The sequence below is a fragment of the Echeneis naucrates genome, chromosome 5, assembly GCF_900963305.1.
Source record: "Echeneis naucrates chromosome 5, fEcheNa1.1, whole genome shotgun sequence".
NCBI lineage: Eukaryota > Metazoa > Chordata > Actinopteri > Carangiformes > Echeneidae > Echeneis > Echeneis naucrates.
In genome coordinates this window covers 25,637,454-25,652,366 of record NC_042515.1, presented here as the reverse complement: position 1 = coordinate 25,652,366, position 14,913 = coordinate 25,637,454, and the positions used below count along the sequence as shown (strand labels likewise).

General features: G+C 43.4%; 1 protein-coding gene across 1 annotated transcript in view; it reads right to left on the bottom strand.

The window, feature by feature from the left end:
* Positions 1-14,913, bottom strand: part of LOC115043222 (dihydropyridine-sensitive L-type skeletal muscle calcium channel subunit alpha-1-like) — an 87,631-nt gene that overhangs the window by 10,356 nt on the left and 62,362 nt on the right. The window contains exons 34-39 of the mRNA XM_029501494.1: positions 11,593-11,752; positions 9,391-9,518; positions 6,946-7,042; positions 6,449-6,551; positions 2,860-2,961; positions 2,128-2,258 (exon numbers count right to left, since the gene is read on the bottom strand). Coding sequence (XP_029357354.1) covers positions 2,128-2,258; positions 2,860-2,961; positions 6,449-6,551; positions 6,946-7,042; positions 9,391-9,518; positions 11,593-11,752 — 721 coding nt within the window. The remainder of the gene's footprint in view (positions 1-2,127; positions 2,259-2,859; positions 2,962-6,448; positions 6,552-6,945; positions 7,043-9,390; positions 9,519-11,592; positions 11,753-14,913) is intronic.

Sequence of the window (14,913 nt, the reverse complement as noted above, 5' to 3'; positions counted from 1 at the left end):
TCTCGGCCTCCCCCCAGTTATGATGAAGTTGGTGCTGTGCTTCCTGGGTCTTGTCTTCCGACAGATGGTGATGGCACTGCAGGTGCTCTCTGCGATGGTCTGGGGCACCTGGTCATGTCCCCATCGGTATCGACCATCCCCCAGAGCCTTTGGGCTGCAACTCAGAATGTGCTCAAGGGTCCCCTTCTTTTGGCAGAGTGGGCATGCTGGTGTTTCGGCTAAGCCCCACCAGTGGAGGTTAGATGGACTGGGAAGGACATCGTAGACAGCCTGGACCAGGAATTTGATATGGTGTGGCTCTGCCCGCTAAAGATCTGTCCACGTGATCTTTCTCTCCACCGCTTGCTCCCATCTAGTCCAGGCGCCTTGCTGCCACATTCCCACTGCTTTGCTGGACCATTCCTCCTCAATTGCTGCCCTCACTGGCTTAGCAAATTATGTTACCAAGTTTCTGCCACATCTGGTTACTGTCACCATAACCCTGAAAGACATTACTGAGAGAGAAAAATTTGTGGGTCTGCGACCAGAAAACGTTAGGCTGCACTGCACTCAGCCTCCAGTGTCTTGAGTTGCTGTGGTCACCAGAGCCGCTTCTACTGCACGCGGCTCCACTCTGTTTTCATCATGAAAGAGGAGAATAATTTGGACATTAACTTAATAACAAAGCCAATCGCTTGAAGGGGCAACAGTGCCGGTAAAGAGGGACGAGACAGGCCGACAGCCACTTCAGCCGGGAACCAGTCTTGCTTGGAAGAGAAAGAGAATCTCGACGCGGTGGTCTCTCATAGGACATCTCCTGCCTTCTTTTTAGCCAGTTGAATTGCAAACCCAAAGTAAAGTTGCATTTATCTGCTTTCCCAGCTGGCTGTGCCCTAGCTCTCCCCGGTCGAGGCAGATGGCCGCCCCCCCTGAGCCTGGTTCTGCTCGAGGTTTCTGCCTCTTAAAGGAAGTTTTTCCTTGCCACTGTTGCCAAGTGCTTGCTCATCGGGGGATCTGTTGGGTCTCTTTAAATAAATTTATAAAGAGTTTGGTCTAGACCTGCTCTATATGTAAAGTGCCTTGATGTAACTTTGTTATGATTTGGCGCTATACAATTAAATCTGATTTGATTTGATTTGATTTGTTCTGAGTGGTGTGAGGCATGGCTGTTTGACAATATTGACTGAAATTTTAGCTTTAAAAGCTCTCCCTCTTCAGATAAATCCACCTTGTATTTGAAAAACAACCTTCCATTCATCTGGTCAAGTTCAAATCATCATTGTCATAGTTTGTTAATCCATTTACATATCTGAACTCACCTGTTTCACCTAGCTATACTTTGATCTGCACCTTTATATCATGAGCACTTTTTTTGTTTGATAACTAATTAGTTAATAAAAATCTAAAATTCAGCAAATGTTACACGCCTTCCTTCAATTAATTATTTAAAAGTCAATCCACAATAAAGAACATCCCTTCCATATTGAGATTTGATAAGCGGTAATAAATTACACAATCCTATGCACAACACTTCTTATCTGCAAGGTCAGCGCTTCACTCTATTGACAGACCATAGGCCCCAGGTCCCGCTGTTGAGCACAAGAGGGTTGGATGATCTGCTATCCATTCAGATTTTTTGTGAAAGAGTGCAGCTTCAAACAAATCATGAGCTGTCCTTACTACCTACAAGCAAATGGAGAGGTTGAATGTGCTGTTCTAACTCAAAAAGGTCAAAAGAAACACTGTCTCAAGTCAAAGCACTGTTGCCCTCGCTGCCCCACAAAGACCAATTCATTCAAAAAAGATCAACAAACTAGCCTCCAGGGAGGACTGGTGATAGTCATATACATGCACTGAAATAATTAGATATTTAGCTCCAAGACAAAAACCTCATCAATCTCAAAAAAACTTGACACACTATGGGGAAAATGCAGACAAAAAAAGAAATATGTTGAAATTTATATTCTGTAGTGCTCAGTTGATAGCAACATATATCAAATAGGTGATTTTAAAACAAAATTAAAACATACAATTAATATTGATGACCACCCTCTAAAGTTCTGGAGACTGGTGTGAACCTAAGCTGGGCCAGTTAGTGAATGGTCCAGATTAAAGCCACACTGACTAAGATATTTTGTAACCACAGACCTGGATCTCATTGGCAGCACTTTTTTTGATGGGCCTGCATCCATAGTACTCCTCCTGTGTCTTCTTCAATTTTCTGAAATAATCCTGGATGAGGAAAGTAGCGTAGAACTTCCCCACTGTCACCTCATCATCTGTTCAAACATACACATAGTTCTGTTGGCCTCAGGTTCTCAGATCAATACTGAAATTCAAACTTTTCATTCAAAACATGTTTTTTCAAAGGGATATATCTCTTTACAAAAAGTAGCTGTTTATATCTGGCATAATGTAACCATGCTGTTGGTATTCAATTATTAAGATCCTCCTCTTTACCAGGAAAAGAACAGAGGGGACTGGTTATATTCACAACAAAAGTTGTCATAATAAACTGGGGGGGGTACTAATCAGCTGAGTGGTTATGTAATAATCAACGCGGTGGTGTTGTAATAGTCAACTAGAACGGAAAAAAACACCTTTTTTGTAAAAATCGTTTGGCTGTCGTTGACTATAATTTTACATCCATCACATTTGCGACATAAACAGTGTTCATATTATGTTAGACCTACTGAAGTTTTGACTCCATTTGATTAAATATGATGTTTTTTGAAGTTTCCACCCTATTCTTCCAGTTCTTCAAATCTGTATGAATCCCATAATGACATAAAGAACAACGTAGATAAGAAACGTGTGAGTGTATCAATGTGCGAGTCGCCTTCTGAATGTCTTGGTGTCTCCTCTGCCCTCTCCACTGACCTCCAATAGGTGGAATAACTTGATCCAGTAACTTCATACTTGTGCGCTTCCAGATCTTCTTGATAATTGCCCGCAGCTCCTCATTAGCTTTTTCAAAGTTACCTTCATAAATAAAGAAATAAATAAAGAAATAAAGAAATTTTAATTCAAATTAATAAATAAAGAAGCATGATATATGAAAAAGGAAACAACTGAGATTTGACAATCAATTGTAGTTGAACTGTAGTTTCGACACCATATACCGGCAGAACTGAGGAGGAGATACAGAGGCTGCAAGGCAGGCGCTAAGCTAAAGGCTAAGCTAGCGGACAACCGGAGGCGTTTTAAACCATCTATCCCCAGTATTATAATGGGGAACGTCAACTCTCTGCCGAACAAGATAGACGAACTGTCTGCACTGAACAACCAGCGGACTTATCGAGAGAGCAGCTTGTACATCTTCACGGAGACGTGGCTAAATCACCTGGTACCGGATGCTAATGTGGACCTGCCGGGTTTTACCGTAGTGAGAGCCGACAGAGACGCAAACGCTTGCGGAAAAAGCAGAGGTGGGGGACTCATTATTTATATTAACCACCGCTGGTGTAGCCCAGGACACGTCACTGTGAAAGAGGTCTTGTGTTGTCCGGATTTGGAACTGCTAGCCGTTAGCCTTCGGCCTTACTACATACCCAGGGAGTTCAGTCACGTGATCGCTCTCTGTGTTTACATCCCTCCGAGCGCCGATGCAGCCGTTGCCTGTGAGAAGATCCACACAGTAACAGCAAGGTTGCAGACACAGCACCCTGAGGCGTTCATTATCATCTCTGGGGATTTTAATCATGCCACATTGGACTCCACCTTGGCTGCCTTTTACCAGGCTGTAGACTGCCCCACGAGGAATAATAAGACAATTGATCTTCTGTATACCAATGTCAGGGATGCATACAGAGCCACCCCCCTCCCCCCACTTGGGAAGTCTGATCACAATCTGGTCCACCTACAGCCCCAGTACACCCCCCTGGTGCAAAGGCAGTCGAATACAACACGCTCTATCAGGAAGTGGTCGTCTGAAGTGGAGGACGCCCTGAGGGACTGCTTTGAAGCCACGGACTGGGATGTGCTGCTGAAACCCCATGGTGAGGACATTGAAGGGCAGACACACTGTCTGACCGATTATTTAAATTTCTGTTTAGACGTGGTGACCCCTGCTAAGACTGTACGCTGCTACCCAAACAATAAACCCTGGGTGACTCAAGAGGTTAAAGCTGTCCTTAACAGGAAGAAGGTAGCTTTCAGGAGCAAGGACAGAGAGGCAATTAAATCAGCACAGCGGGAGGTGAAACAGTGCCTGAAAGAGGCAAAAAACAACTACAGGAGGAAAGTTGAACACAAACTGAGTGAAAGTCGCATGAGGGAGGTCTGGGATGGTGTTAATACCATCACAGGCCACAGGGTAAAGACTGTGACAGCAAGAGGGTCAGTGGAGGAGGCAAACAGACTTAATAACTTTTTTAACCGGTTTGACCAGCCCCCTCCTCCTCCTCCCCTCCCCCCAGTGCACCTTCTCCACAACAACAATGCTGTCCCCTTCTCCCCCCTCCCCTCCCCACATCCTTCTCCCTGCATAACTGCAGACCAGGTCAGGGGAGAACTGAGGAAGCTTCACCCCAGGAAAGCGGCAGGTCCTGACAAGGTGTCCCCCCGGCTGCTTAAGACCTGCGCTGCTGAACTAGGGGAGCCACTCCAGCATGTTTTCAACCTTAGCTTACAGCTGGGGAAAGTGCCCACTTTATGGAAAACATCGTGCATCGTTCCAGTTCCTAAAAAGAACCGGCCCAGCGAGCTGAACGACTTCCGACCAGTGGCACTCACATCACAGCTGATGAAGATACTGGAGCGGCTCTTCCTCAACCTCCTCAGGCCCCAAGTGCAACATGCCCAGGACCCCCTACAGTTTGCCTATCGGGCAGGTGTTGGTGTGGAGGATGCCATCCTGTATCTTCTGCATCGCGCCCACTCGCACCTGGATAAGGGAGGCGGCACGGTGAGGATCCTTTTTCTGGATTTCTCAAGTGCCTTTAATACCATCCAGCCCCTTATGCTTCAGGACAAACTGCTGAGGATGCAAGTGGACCCCTGCTTGGTGTCCTGGATCTCCAACTACCTCACCGACAGACCGCAGTATGTCAGGCTGACGGACACCACGTCTGACACTGTGGTCAGCAGTACAGGAGCACCGCAGGGGACAGTGCTGGCCCCCCTTCTCTTCACCCTATACACCTCAGACTTCTGCTACAGTTCGGAGCTGTGTCACATCCAGAAGTTTGCAGATGACACAGTTATCATGGGGTGTATTAGGGATGATAGAGAAGAAGAGTACAGGAGTCTGGTGAATGACTTTGTTGTCTGGAGCCAAAGGAACCACCTGCACCTCAACACCTCAAAGACTAAAGAGCTAGTCATGGACTTTGGGAAGTCCAGACCGTGTCCACGTCCAGTGCTGGTCAGGGGTGATGAGGTGGAGGTTGTAGGTAACTACAAATACCTTGGGGTTTGGCTGGATAACAAGCTGGACTGGTCATGTAACTCAGAACACCTGTACAAGAGGGGCCAGTGTAGACTGTACTTCCTGAGGAGACTGCGATCTTTTAACATCTGCAGGAAACTGCTGCAGATGTTTTACCAGTCTGTGGTTGCCAGTGCCCTCTTCTATGCTGTGGTGTGTTGGGGTGGCAGTACATCCACAAAGCACTCAAACAGGTTGGACAAGCTGATCAGGCGAGCTAGCTCTGTGGTTGGCACAAAGCTGGACTCTCTGGTGACAGTTGCAGAGAGGAGATCCAGAAACAAACTGCTGGCTATTATGGACAACGCCAGTCACCCTCTGCAGCCTGTCATCAGTGCACAGAAAAGCCTGTTGAGTGACAGACTGCTTCTCCCCAGGTGCAGAACCAACAGATTCAAAGACTCCTTTGTCCCCCGAGCAATAAAACTGTATAACTCTGCACTAGGTGGGAGGGGGAGGAGTAGCAGGAAGAAAGAGGGATTGGAGAAGATGGGACACTAAAAAAACTGAATATTTATGGTTGTACATTTGTTGTTTATATATTTCAAACTGTGTGCTTTCTTTTTACTGTTCTTGTCGGTGCTGTACCTGCTGGAACAACAATTTCCCTGACGGAGACCTCCCAAGGGATTAATAAAGTCTATCTTATCTTATCTTATCTTATCTTAACTACATTTTTAAAGCAATGATGTAACATTGCTGCTGTTTGGTTCACGGGCCTGGGGCCTTTCTCTTCAGAGTATGCATGTTCTCCCCGTGCCTGCATAGGTTTCCTCTGGGTACTCCAGTTTCCTCCCGCTGTCCAAAGACATGCAATGTTGAGGTTAATTTGTGACTCTAAATTGTCCGTAGGTCTGAGTATGATCGCAAGTGGTTGTTTGTCTTGGCCCTGCGATGGACAGGTCGCCCTGCGACCTGTTCAGGATGTACCCTGTCCTCGTCCAGTGTGAGCTTGGACTGGCTCCGGCACCCCCGTGACCCGGACATGTGAAAGCAGTTGAAGATGAATGGAATGAATGAATGAAAGAATGATATACAGACCTTCTGTCTTTATTTTCAGTGCAGTTCTAACGAGGGCAAACAGGGTGGCATTGAAGGTGACTGTTCCGTCACTGTTCAGAGGCATGTTCATGGAGACCAGCCGCTGCAGAAACAGGCACACACACAAACACACATGTTAATTGCTGTTCCTAATAGATGTAGCACTGAGGGCAACCTTTGATCTCTGTCTGCTTTTCCCATCTGTTTGATTACCTCCCTCATACATAGATCATTATCTTTCCCAAGTGTTTCGATCAGATCATCTTGCACGATTGAGTTAGCATTAAAGCTGGACTAAAATTTTTCCTTACAATATAGGATGCATTTGCCTGAATCTATTGTACTGTCTGGACAACAAAACTTGTGAAGAATCATGCATTTTTGGGCACAATCCTTGTTCTGCTACCAGTCAATGTAAGTATCAAAATTCCTCTGGCTTGTCCATACAATCCATCATAACCTAGTGCCGAAAATGAGAGGCTGAATAGTTTTCTCACCTTACAGGCAATGCGATGTGGACAAAACTTTCCGAAACCCAGAGGAGGAGGTATTCTCCGCAGGAGTGTTACAACATCTAGGTGCTTTATTCGCCCTCTGTAAGACAATCCACAGGGCCACAAAGATCATCTATGACATCCATGAGCAGATGGCCAACAATATCTCAGTCATGAGTTCCCCCTTTGCATCTATAGATGTATATCACAGCTAAAAGTATGATGGTCACTGTCCAAAAATCAATAGCATAAAAAGGCCTTAAGTGAAAATCAGGGAATATTCAGCCCCCGAGTCAATACTGTGTGGAACTGCCTATGTCATGCGCTATCATCTGTGTCTGTCCAAACAGATCAGCATTTCAGCCTAAAAAAACTCACCTACGAACTTGAGAAAATACATTGTAATTTGTTATTACCTTATTTTTGGCTGTGGACAGCTTAGCGCTGTTTGTTATAGAGTTTCTCTGATTATAGTTAAAGATATTTAACGGAAGGGCGAGATCAAGACATTTAGGCTAACTCATAAAAAGTCAGATATAAAACCCTACACAACAGACTAGATATGAATGTGGTATAGCATGGCTGTTGTGCTCCTATATACATTTTAGAAGCACGCGTTTTCCACATTTTCTCAAAAAAGTTTCTTCAAATACCAGATGGCACAGCAGATGGCTGCCTCGGTACTGTGCTTTCTAATACTATGTGTTTCTTTTGTGGGTTTACACTCACAAACCCAATCACTTTCAGCAGGGATGAGTTACGGGACTGTGTCAATACCACTGACTGGAATGTCTTTGAAGCTGTAACCACCAACCTCAATGAACTAACAGACACTTTCATGAGGATGTATGTGTGACAACGAAGACATTCCATAGAGGTACACGCTGTTAAAGGAGATCAGAGTAGCCAAAAGAATCTATTCTGAAAAGCTGAAGAACATGTTTTCAGCCAATGATCCGGTGACAGTGTGGAGAGGCCTACAGGAGATCACCGGCCACAGGAGACACCCTGCACCCACTCCTGAAGCAAACAAAGCCCTGATTGACGACCTCAGCACCTTCTGATTCAGATTTCACACTCATCGATGACCTCTCTGCAGTCTATTTGCCTGCATTCACTCCCCCACCACCCATTAACACCCAAACCCCGACCATAGCATCCACCCCCCCAGATGAGTGAGGTGCCCTCCCATTTCAAGCACTCCACCATCATATAAACATGATGACAGACCTGTAGCACTGGCATCTAGTTCTGTAGTCTGATAATGGCCCACTGGAAGTCCATCAAAAGTGACCTGCTGGACCACTTGTAGTTTGGTGAACAGGCTGTGGATGATGCAATCACCATGGTACTGCTTTACATCCTCCAAGGGCATATGTACAGATCCAGCTTGTGGACTTCAGCTCTGTGTGATATGCCAGTGCCTCCCAGAACCTGTGTACCAAACTGTGTTGTAGATTAGTAGCTGATGTGTGTCATTAAATAGTCAAACTATAACAGCCATTTATCTAGAGTGATATTATTTTGAATAATTATTGCTGTGAATAAATTCTATTATATGTTAAACCGTCGTTGTTTGTGATTGTTGTGGCTATAATTGTGACAATAGCTGAATTTTTAATAGCCAGTGCTTGGATCTACTCATTCTGTTAACCCTTTTGAGACTTGATATTGATTTTGCTAATTTACTACTTATAGTAAATAATTCTAGATATCAATAATCAGTTTCATAATCATTGAAATTAATTGCCAATCTCCAAATTACCCCTACTAGTGCACAACACTTGTTAATTATGGCATATCTAATCATATTATAGCTCACTGGTTGTTATGCCCCAGTCTAGGGGTGCCTAGAGCACAACATGATAAGGCTCCATCTCCATCCACAAAATGCACTTTGCACAAACTAACTAAAGCTGAGCGCTAGGCTTCAGGGTGAACCAAGGCCAAAACAACAAATAAAAGATTCCGAACTATAACAAAAAAGCGCTTCCCTATCCAAAACTACTCAAACAAAAGACAGAGGACTTACCTCCCTACCTGACAAAAACAGGAGAAAAACACCATCAATCAAAACTAGCAGTCCCCTACTGCTCACAAATTTGTATTGATAAACCAAGGAATCTTGTGTGTCCGGTTGGGAGAGGGGGAAGATGAGCGAATGCCAGCTGCCCCCTGACATCCGCCACCTTGCCTCCTTCAAACTTCAAGCAAAAAGCTTCTTATGGCTCCATGGGCTATGGGACTCTTTGAACCAATTTACTTCACACCTTAATGTTTAGTTATCACTCTGTCACTGTCACTGTCCTCCTCTTACAAGTTTCATCATCCTTTGGATGTATTACTTCCACTGTGGCTTGGGGTCAGAAATCATAGAAGAGCAAGGTCACAGAAAGGTCTCATACAATCCTGTCCCAGATCAGAGCAGTATTACGCACAGATACGTACGTAGCCTCTGGGTCATATTCAGCCCAGATCTTCTTGAACTCATCCAAGTGCTGGGGGCCAAGGATGGACCAATCTCGTGTCAGGTAGTCAAAGTTGTCCATGATGACAGCAACAAACAGGTTGATGATCTGTGGGGTAAAAGGGGCCCTGTATTTAACTGTGTTTGTGTGTTAGAATCATTGTTTATTTAACGCTGACCTTTTCTTTCTTTGTTATATTATTATCACATTTTATTTACATCACTTTTTTAAGTTCCTTTTTTCTTCATAAGCGCAACCACATTTTAATTTCAATTGGTAAACATCAAATTATTGCAATGACATTACAGTGTAAATGGAAACTTTCCACAATTAACTTTTAATTTTCCAACATTTTGTTACATATCAGGTTCATCTCAAAATGGGTTCAGTTAAGTTTTTTCTCATGAATTCATACACAATGACAGCAAAAAACAGGTTTTGCAGTGTTTTTGTTGGATGGGAAGGCTTTGTGCATAGCCACATTTAGGTCTCTCCATTTGGTTAGGGACTGAAATCTAACTGAGCCCCTCTAGGACTTTCACAGTTTTCCTGAACCCTTGTGTTATTTGGTGATACACTTTGAAATGTTGTTGAAAGGTATACCTTCGCCTCAGCCTCATATCCAGAGAACTCTGCAAAGTTTTACTCAGGCTTGTTCTATGTTATGCCAGATCGACTCCCTCTGATCTGACTTGCCTCTCCTTCACACTATTTGTCGCTCTCTCTCTCTCTGAATCCAGATGGTCAAGACAGCTGGCTGCCCTCCCTGACCCTGGCTCTAGCTGATGTTTTCTGCATCTTAATAAAGGTTTTTCCTTGCCATGCTGGCCAAGTGCTTGCTCATGGAGGATTTTTTTTGGTCTCTTTAACAACTCCATAAAAAATTTGATATAGACCTGGTATGTAAAGTACCTTGATGGAACTCTAATGATTGTATGTAAAGAAATTTGATTTGATTCCCTCTATCCTAACTAGTCTTACAGTACCTGTTTCAGAAACACATTCCCACAGCATGATGTTTTCTTCACAGTGTTTGACTATTGGGATGGCCTTAATGAGGTGATAGTCTGCCTGGTTTCTTTCACAAACCCTATTGAGAATTGTGGCCAAATACTTCAAACTTTTCATCAGAGCAGAGGATTTTGCTTCTCATGTTCTGAGAGTCATTAAAGGGCTTTCTGAAAAACTTCCAGCAGGCTTCATTTACGTTCTAGTGAGTTATGGCCTTCCTCTGGCGACTCTACTATAAAGGCCTGACTGGCAAAGTGCCGCTTTGATGTTTATCTTCATCTTGGGAAAGGATCTCTGGATTCACAGTGACCATTAGGTTCTTGGTTACCTATTTTGCCTGATTACTCAGTGTGGCTGGGCAGCCAGATTCAGGAAGGCTGTTGGTGGCTCAGAATATCTTCCATTTGAGAATGATGGAGGCTTCTGGGCCTCTTAAGCACATTCAATGCTGCAGAAATTTTCTTGGCTCCTTGACTTGGTTTTCACTCTGACTTGCATAATAAACATTGAGACCTAATCTAGACAGGGCTGTGTATTTCCTAATTATGTCCATTGAATTTTATGTAAATTATGTAAATTATTTATGTATTTTATTTTTAATAAATTAACAAAAAACTAAAAAAAAACTGTTGGCTTTGTCATTGTGGAGGATTGTAAGAATCCGTTGTCAGAAACCCTGGAGTAACTTTTGACCAGGACACAAAAAGAGGTGATTTGATTACACATCTTGGCTGCGCAGTCATGTCTTCTTCAGCCATGTCTCTGTGATAAAATCAAGACTAAGTTCGTTTTTGACCCAAGTATTTCTCCACCCGCTGAAGAGACGATGATGAGATGGTGTCAAGCTCTCAGTAACAACAACAACAACAACAACAACAGCTCTATGCCGCTGTGCTGCCCTCTCCTGGACACTAACATTTCTAAATAACACTAATACCTTCCTCTTCTGCTTCCTTCCCTGTTATCTGAGATCAACAGTCAACTGAACAGTGGATCTGAATTTCTATTGATTTGACTCTAAAATAGCACGGTGATTCCTACTCTACAACAAATACCATACAAAGGTCTACAGGATGGCTCACTGTGGAAGGTAAGGTCCAGGATAGTGGAATTACAGCTGCTAAAAATCTGATCTGTGTGTGTGTGTGTTTGTGTGTGTGTTTTGTTTTACCAAAAAGGCACACAGCATGTAAAAGCTCAAGAAGTAGATGATGGCGAAGTTTGATCCACAGGTGTACTCCTCCCCAGGCAGGTAGTCTGACTTGGGGTCACACCTCTTTCCGAACATACACGCTAACATCACTTCATGCCAGGCCTCTCCTGTAGCACATCTGCAAAACAGAGCAGTCATTTCTGCATATCTGGAATGATGGTTGTCTTTTACTCTGTGAGCATATTAAATCAACTCCGCACAACTCAACTTTATTTGTATAGAAGTTTAAAAACAACATTAGCTTAAACAAAGTTCATTCATTCATCTTCAACTGCTTTGTCTTCTCCAGGTCCACAAAGAACATGTAGACCGGCTGGGCATACTCCCTCTAAGCTCCCTGCAGGATTCTCGCAAGGGTGAAGAGCTGTTCCATTGTTCCATGACCAGGACAGAAAAAGCACTGTTCCTCTTCAATCACAGGTTTGATGATCGGCCTGAACCTCCTTTCCTTGGAGTAAACTTTCCCAAGGTGGCTGGGTAGTGTGATGCCTCCATAGTTAGCACACACCATCTGGTCCCCTTTTTTAAAAAGTGGGACCACCCAGGCAATGTTCAACAGGCATGTCATCCATGACAGCCCCTCAACATTTCAGGACAGATCTAGTCAATCCCCGGAACTTTGCTACTGTGGAGTTGTTTGACTACCTCAGTGACTTCCTTCAGGGAAATTGCAGAGGATCCCCCTTCATCCTCCAGCTCCGTCTCTGCTCCAGAGGGTGGGTACTACAAGGGTTTTAAGATGAGTTTTAAAAATGGACAGTGAGTCCAAAAAATCCATCTGAATCCAAAAAAAAAGTGCATTTCAGTAATACAGCAGACATGTGATGAAGGCATGTATTACTGATTAGAAATGCTGTTGTGGAGGGATGGATGCTTAAGGTGGAAAAGCTGGACTTGACTAAAGCACAAATTTTCTAGTCCAATTTAAAATCACTGTCCATCGTAAAACCCAAGTTTGAGACTGTTTTCTTGACATAATCTGTCAAGGGGCGCAAGTCAGCAGAAGGAGGTTCACAACAGCCTCACTCTTAGTCTCTCCCACTCGGACTGGAAAGGTGAAAAACCAGTTCTGTTAGTTACAGTATACCGTCCACCTGGTCCGTACTCAGAATTCCTATCAGAGTTTTCTGAGTTTATATCAGAGTTAGTACTTAGTACAGATAAAATCATTATTCTGGGAGATTTCAATATACATGTTGATGTAGAAAGCGACAGCCTTAGTTCTGGGTTTCTTTCCCTACTAGACTCAATTGGCTTTTCCCAGCATGTGAATGAACCCACTCACTTTTACAATCATATCCTTGATCTTGTTCTAACTTATGGCATTGAAATTGACAAGCTAACAATTCTTCCCCAAAATTCTCTCCTGACTGACCATTACCTTATTACATTTGAGTTTACTTTAATGGGCTCCACAGCATTGAGGAATAAATTCAGCTATAGAAGATGTTTATCTGAAGCTGCTGTGGCTAAATTTAAAGAGAACATTTGGTCATCATTCCCAACAATGCCATATCTAAATTTAAATGAGGATTTCTCCCATACGCAGGTTGATGACCTTGTGACGAGCACGATGGCCACACTGCGTTCGAATCTTGATAATGCCGCCCCTCTCAAAAAGAAAGTATTCAATCTGAGGAGGATGGCTCCCTGGTATAGTTAATAAATCCGTACCTTGAAGCAGACATCAAGGAAATTAGAAAGAAACTGGCGTTCCAGTAAGTCAGAAGAGTCTCACAGAGCCTGGAAAGACAGCCTAAAAACGTATAAAAAAGCTCTCCGCAGTGCTAGAAGTTCATATTACTCAGCACTCATAGAAGAAAACAAGAACAACAGAGAGCCATAGCTCAGTTGAACCAGTGATCCCCTTAGCTCTAAGCAGTAATGATTTTATTAGTTTTTTTTCAGACAAAATTCTCACGATCAGAGAAAGAATTTATCAGCTCTTGCCTACGTTAGATAAAAATCCCCTTCTGAAGACGGCAACTGCTGAATCAGCTGCAGCGCCTCTTTTACATCTGGAATCATTCTCACCTCTAAATCTCTCAGAGCTAGCTTCTATAGTTTCATCATCCAGACCGTCAACCTGTCTATTAGACCCAGTACCAACTAGCCTCTTTAAAGAGATCTTTTATGTCATTGCGCCGTTCATTCTAGATTTGGTTAATCTGACTTTATTTCTGGGTTATGTACCTCAGGCACTTAAGACTGCGGTCATCAAACCCCAGCTTAAAAAGCCTAATCTTGATCCAGATGTTTTGGCAAACTATAGACCCATATCGAACCTTCCATTTATTTCTAAAATCATTGAGAAAGCTGTAGCAAAACAACTACACGAGCATCTGGATGGGAACAGTTTGTTTGAAGAGTTTCAGTCAGGATTTAGAGCCCATCATAGCACAGAAACAGCGCTGGTTAAAGTCTCCAATGTCATTCTAATGGCCTCAGACGATGGATCAGCCTCCATATTTCTCCTTCTAGATCTTAGTGCTGCATTCGACACCATAGATCATAATATTTTACTACAGAGACTGGAACATGAAATTGGAATTAAAGGAACTGCACTAAAGTGGTTCAAATCCTACTTATCAGATAGACATCAGTTTGTTCATGTAAACAACAGCTCCTCCTCATGTACTGTAGTCAGTCATGGAGTCCCGCAGGGTTCGGTGCTTGGACCAATCCTCTTTTTACGCTTTATCTGCTTCCTCTAGGCAACATTATCAGGAAACACAGCATCAATTTCCACTGCTACGCAGACGATACTCAGCTGTACCTATGAAGCCAAATGAAGTCAGTCAGATAGTCAGACTGCAGGCATGTCTTGAAGACATAAAAGTCTGGATGACTGGAAATTTTTTACTTCTCAACTCTGACAAAACAGAAGTTATTGTACTCTGTCCTAAGCACCTCAGAAAAATACTATCTAATCATCTCATCAGTTTGGACGGCATTACTTTGGCCTCCAGCTCCACTGTAAGAAACCTTGGAGTAATTTTTGACCAGGACATGTCCTTTGTCCCTCACATAAAACAAGTTAGTCGGGCAGCTTTCTTCCACCTGAGAAACATTAGGAAAATCAGAAACATCCTTTCTCAAGATGATGCAGAAAAACTAGTCCATGCATTTGTAACTTCTAGGCTGGACTACTGTAACTCATTACTATCTGGATGTCCAAACAAATCTCTAAAAGGCCTTCAGTTAATTCAGAACGCTGCTGCACGAATATTAACAGGAACTAGGAAAAGAGATCACATCTCTCCCGTGTTAGCTGCTCTT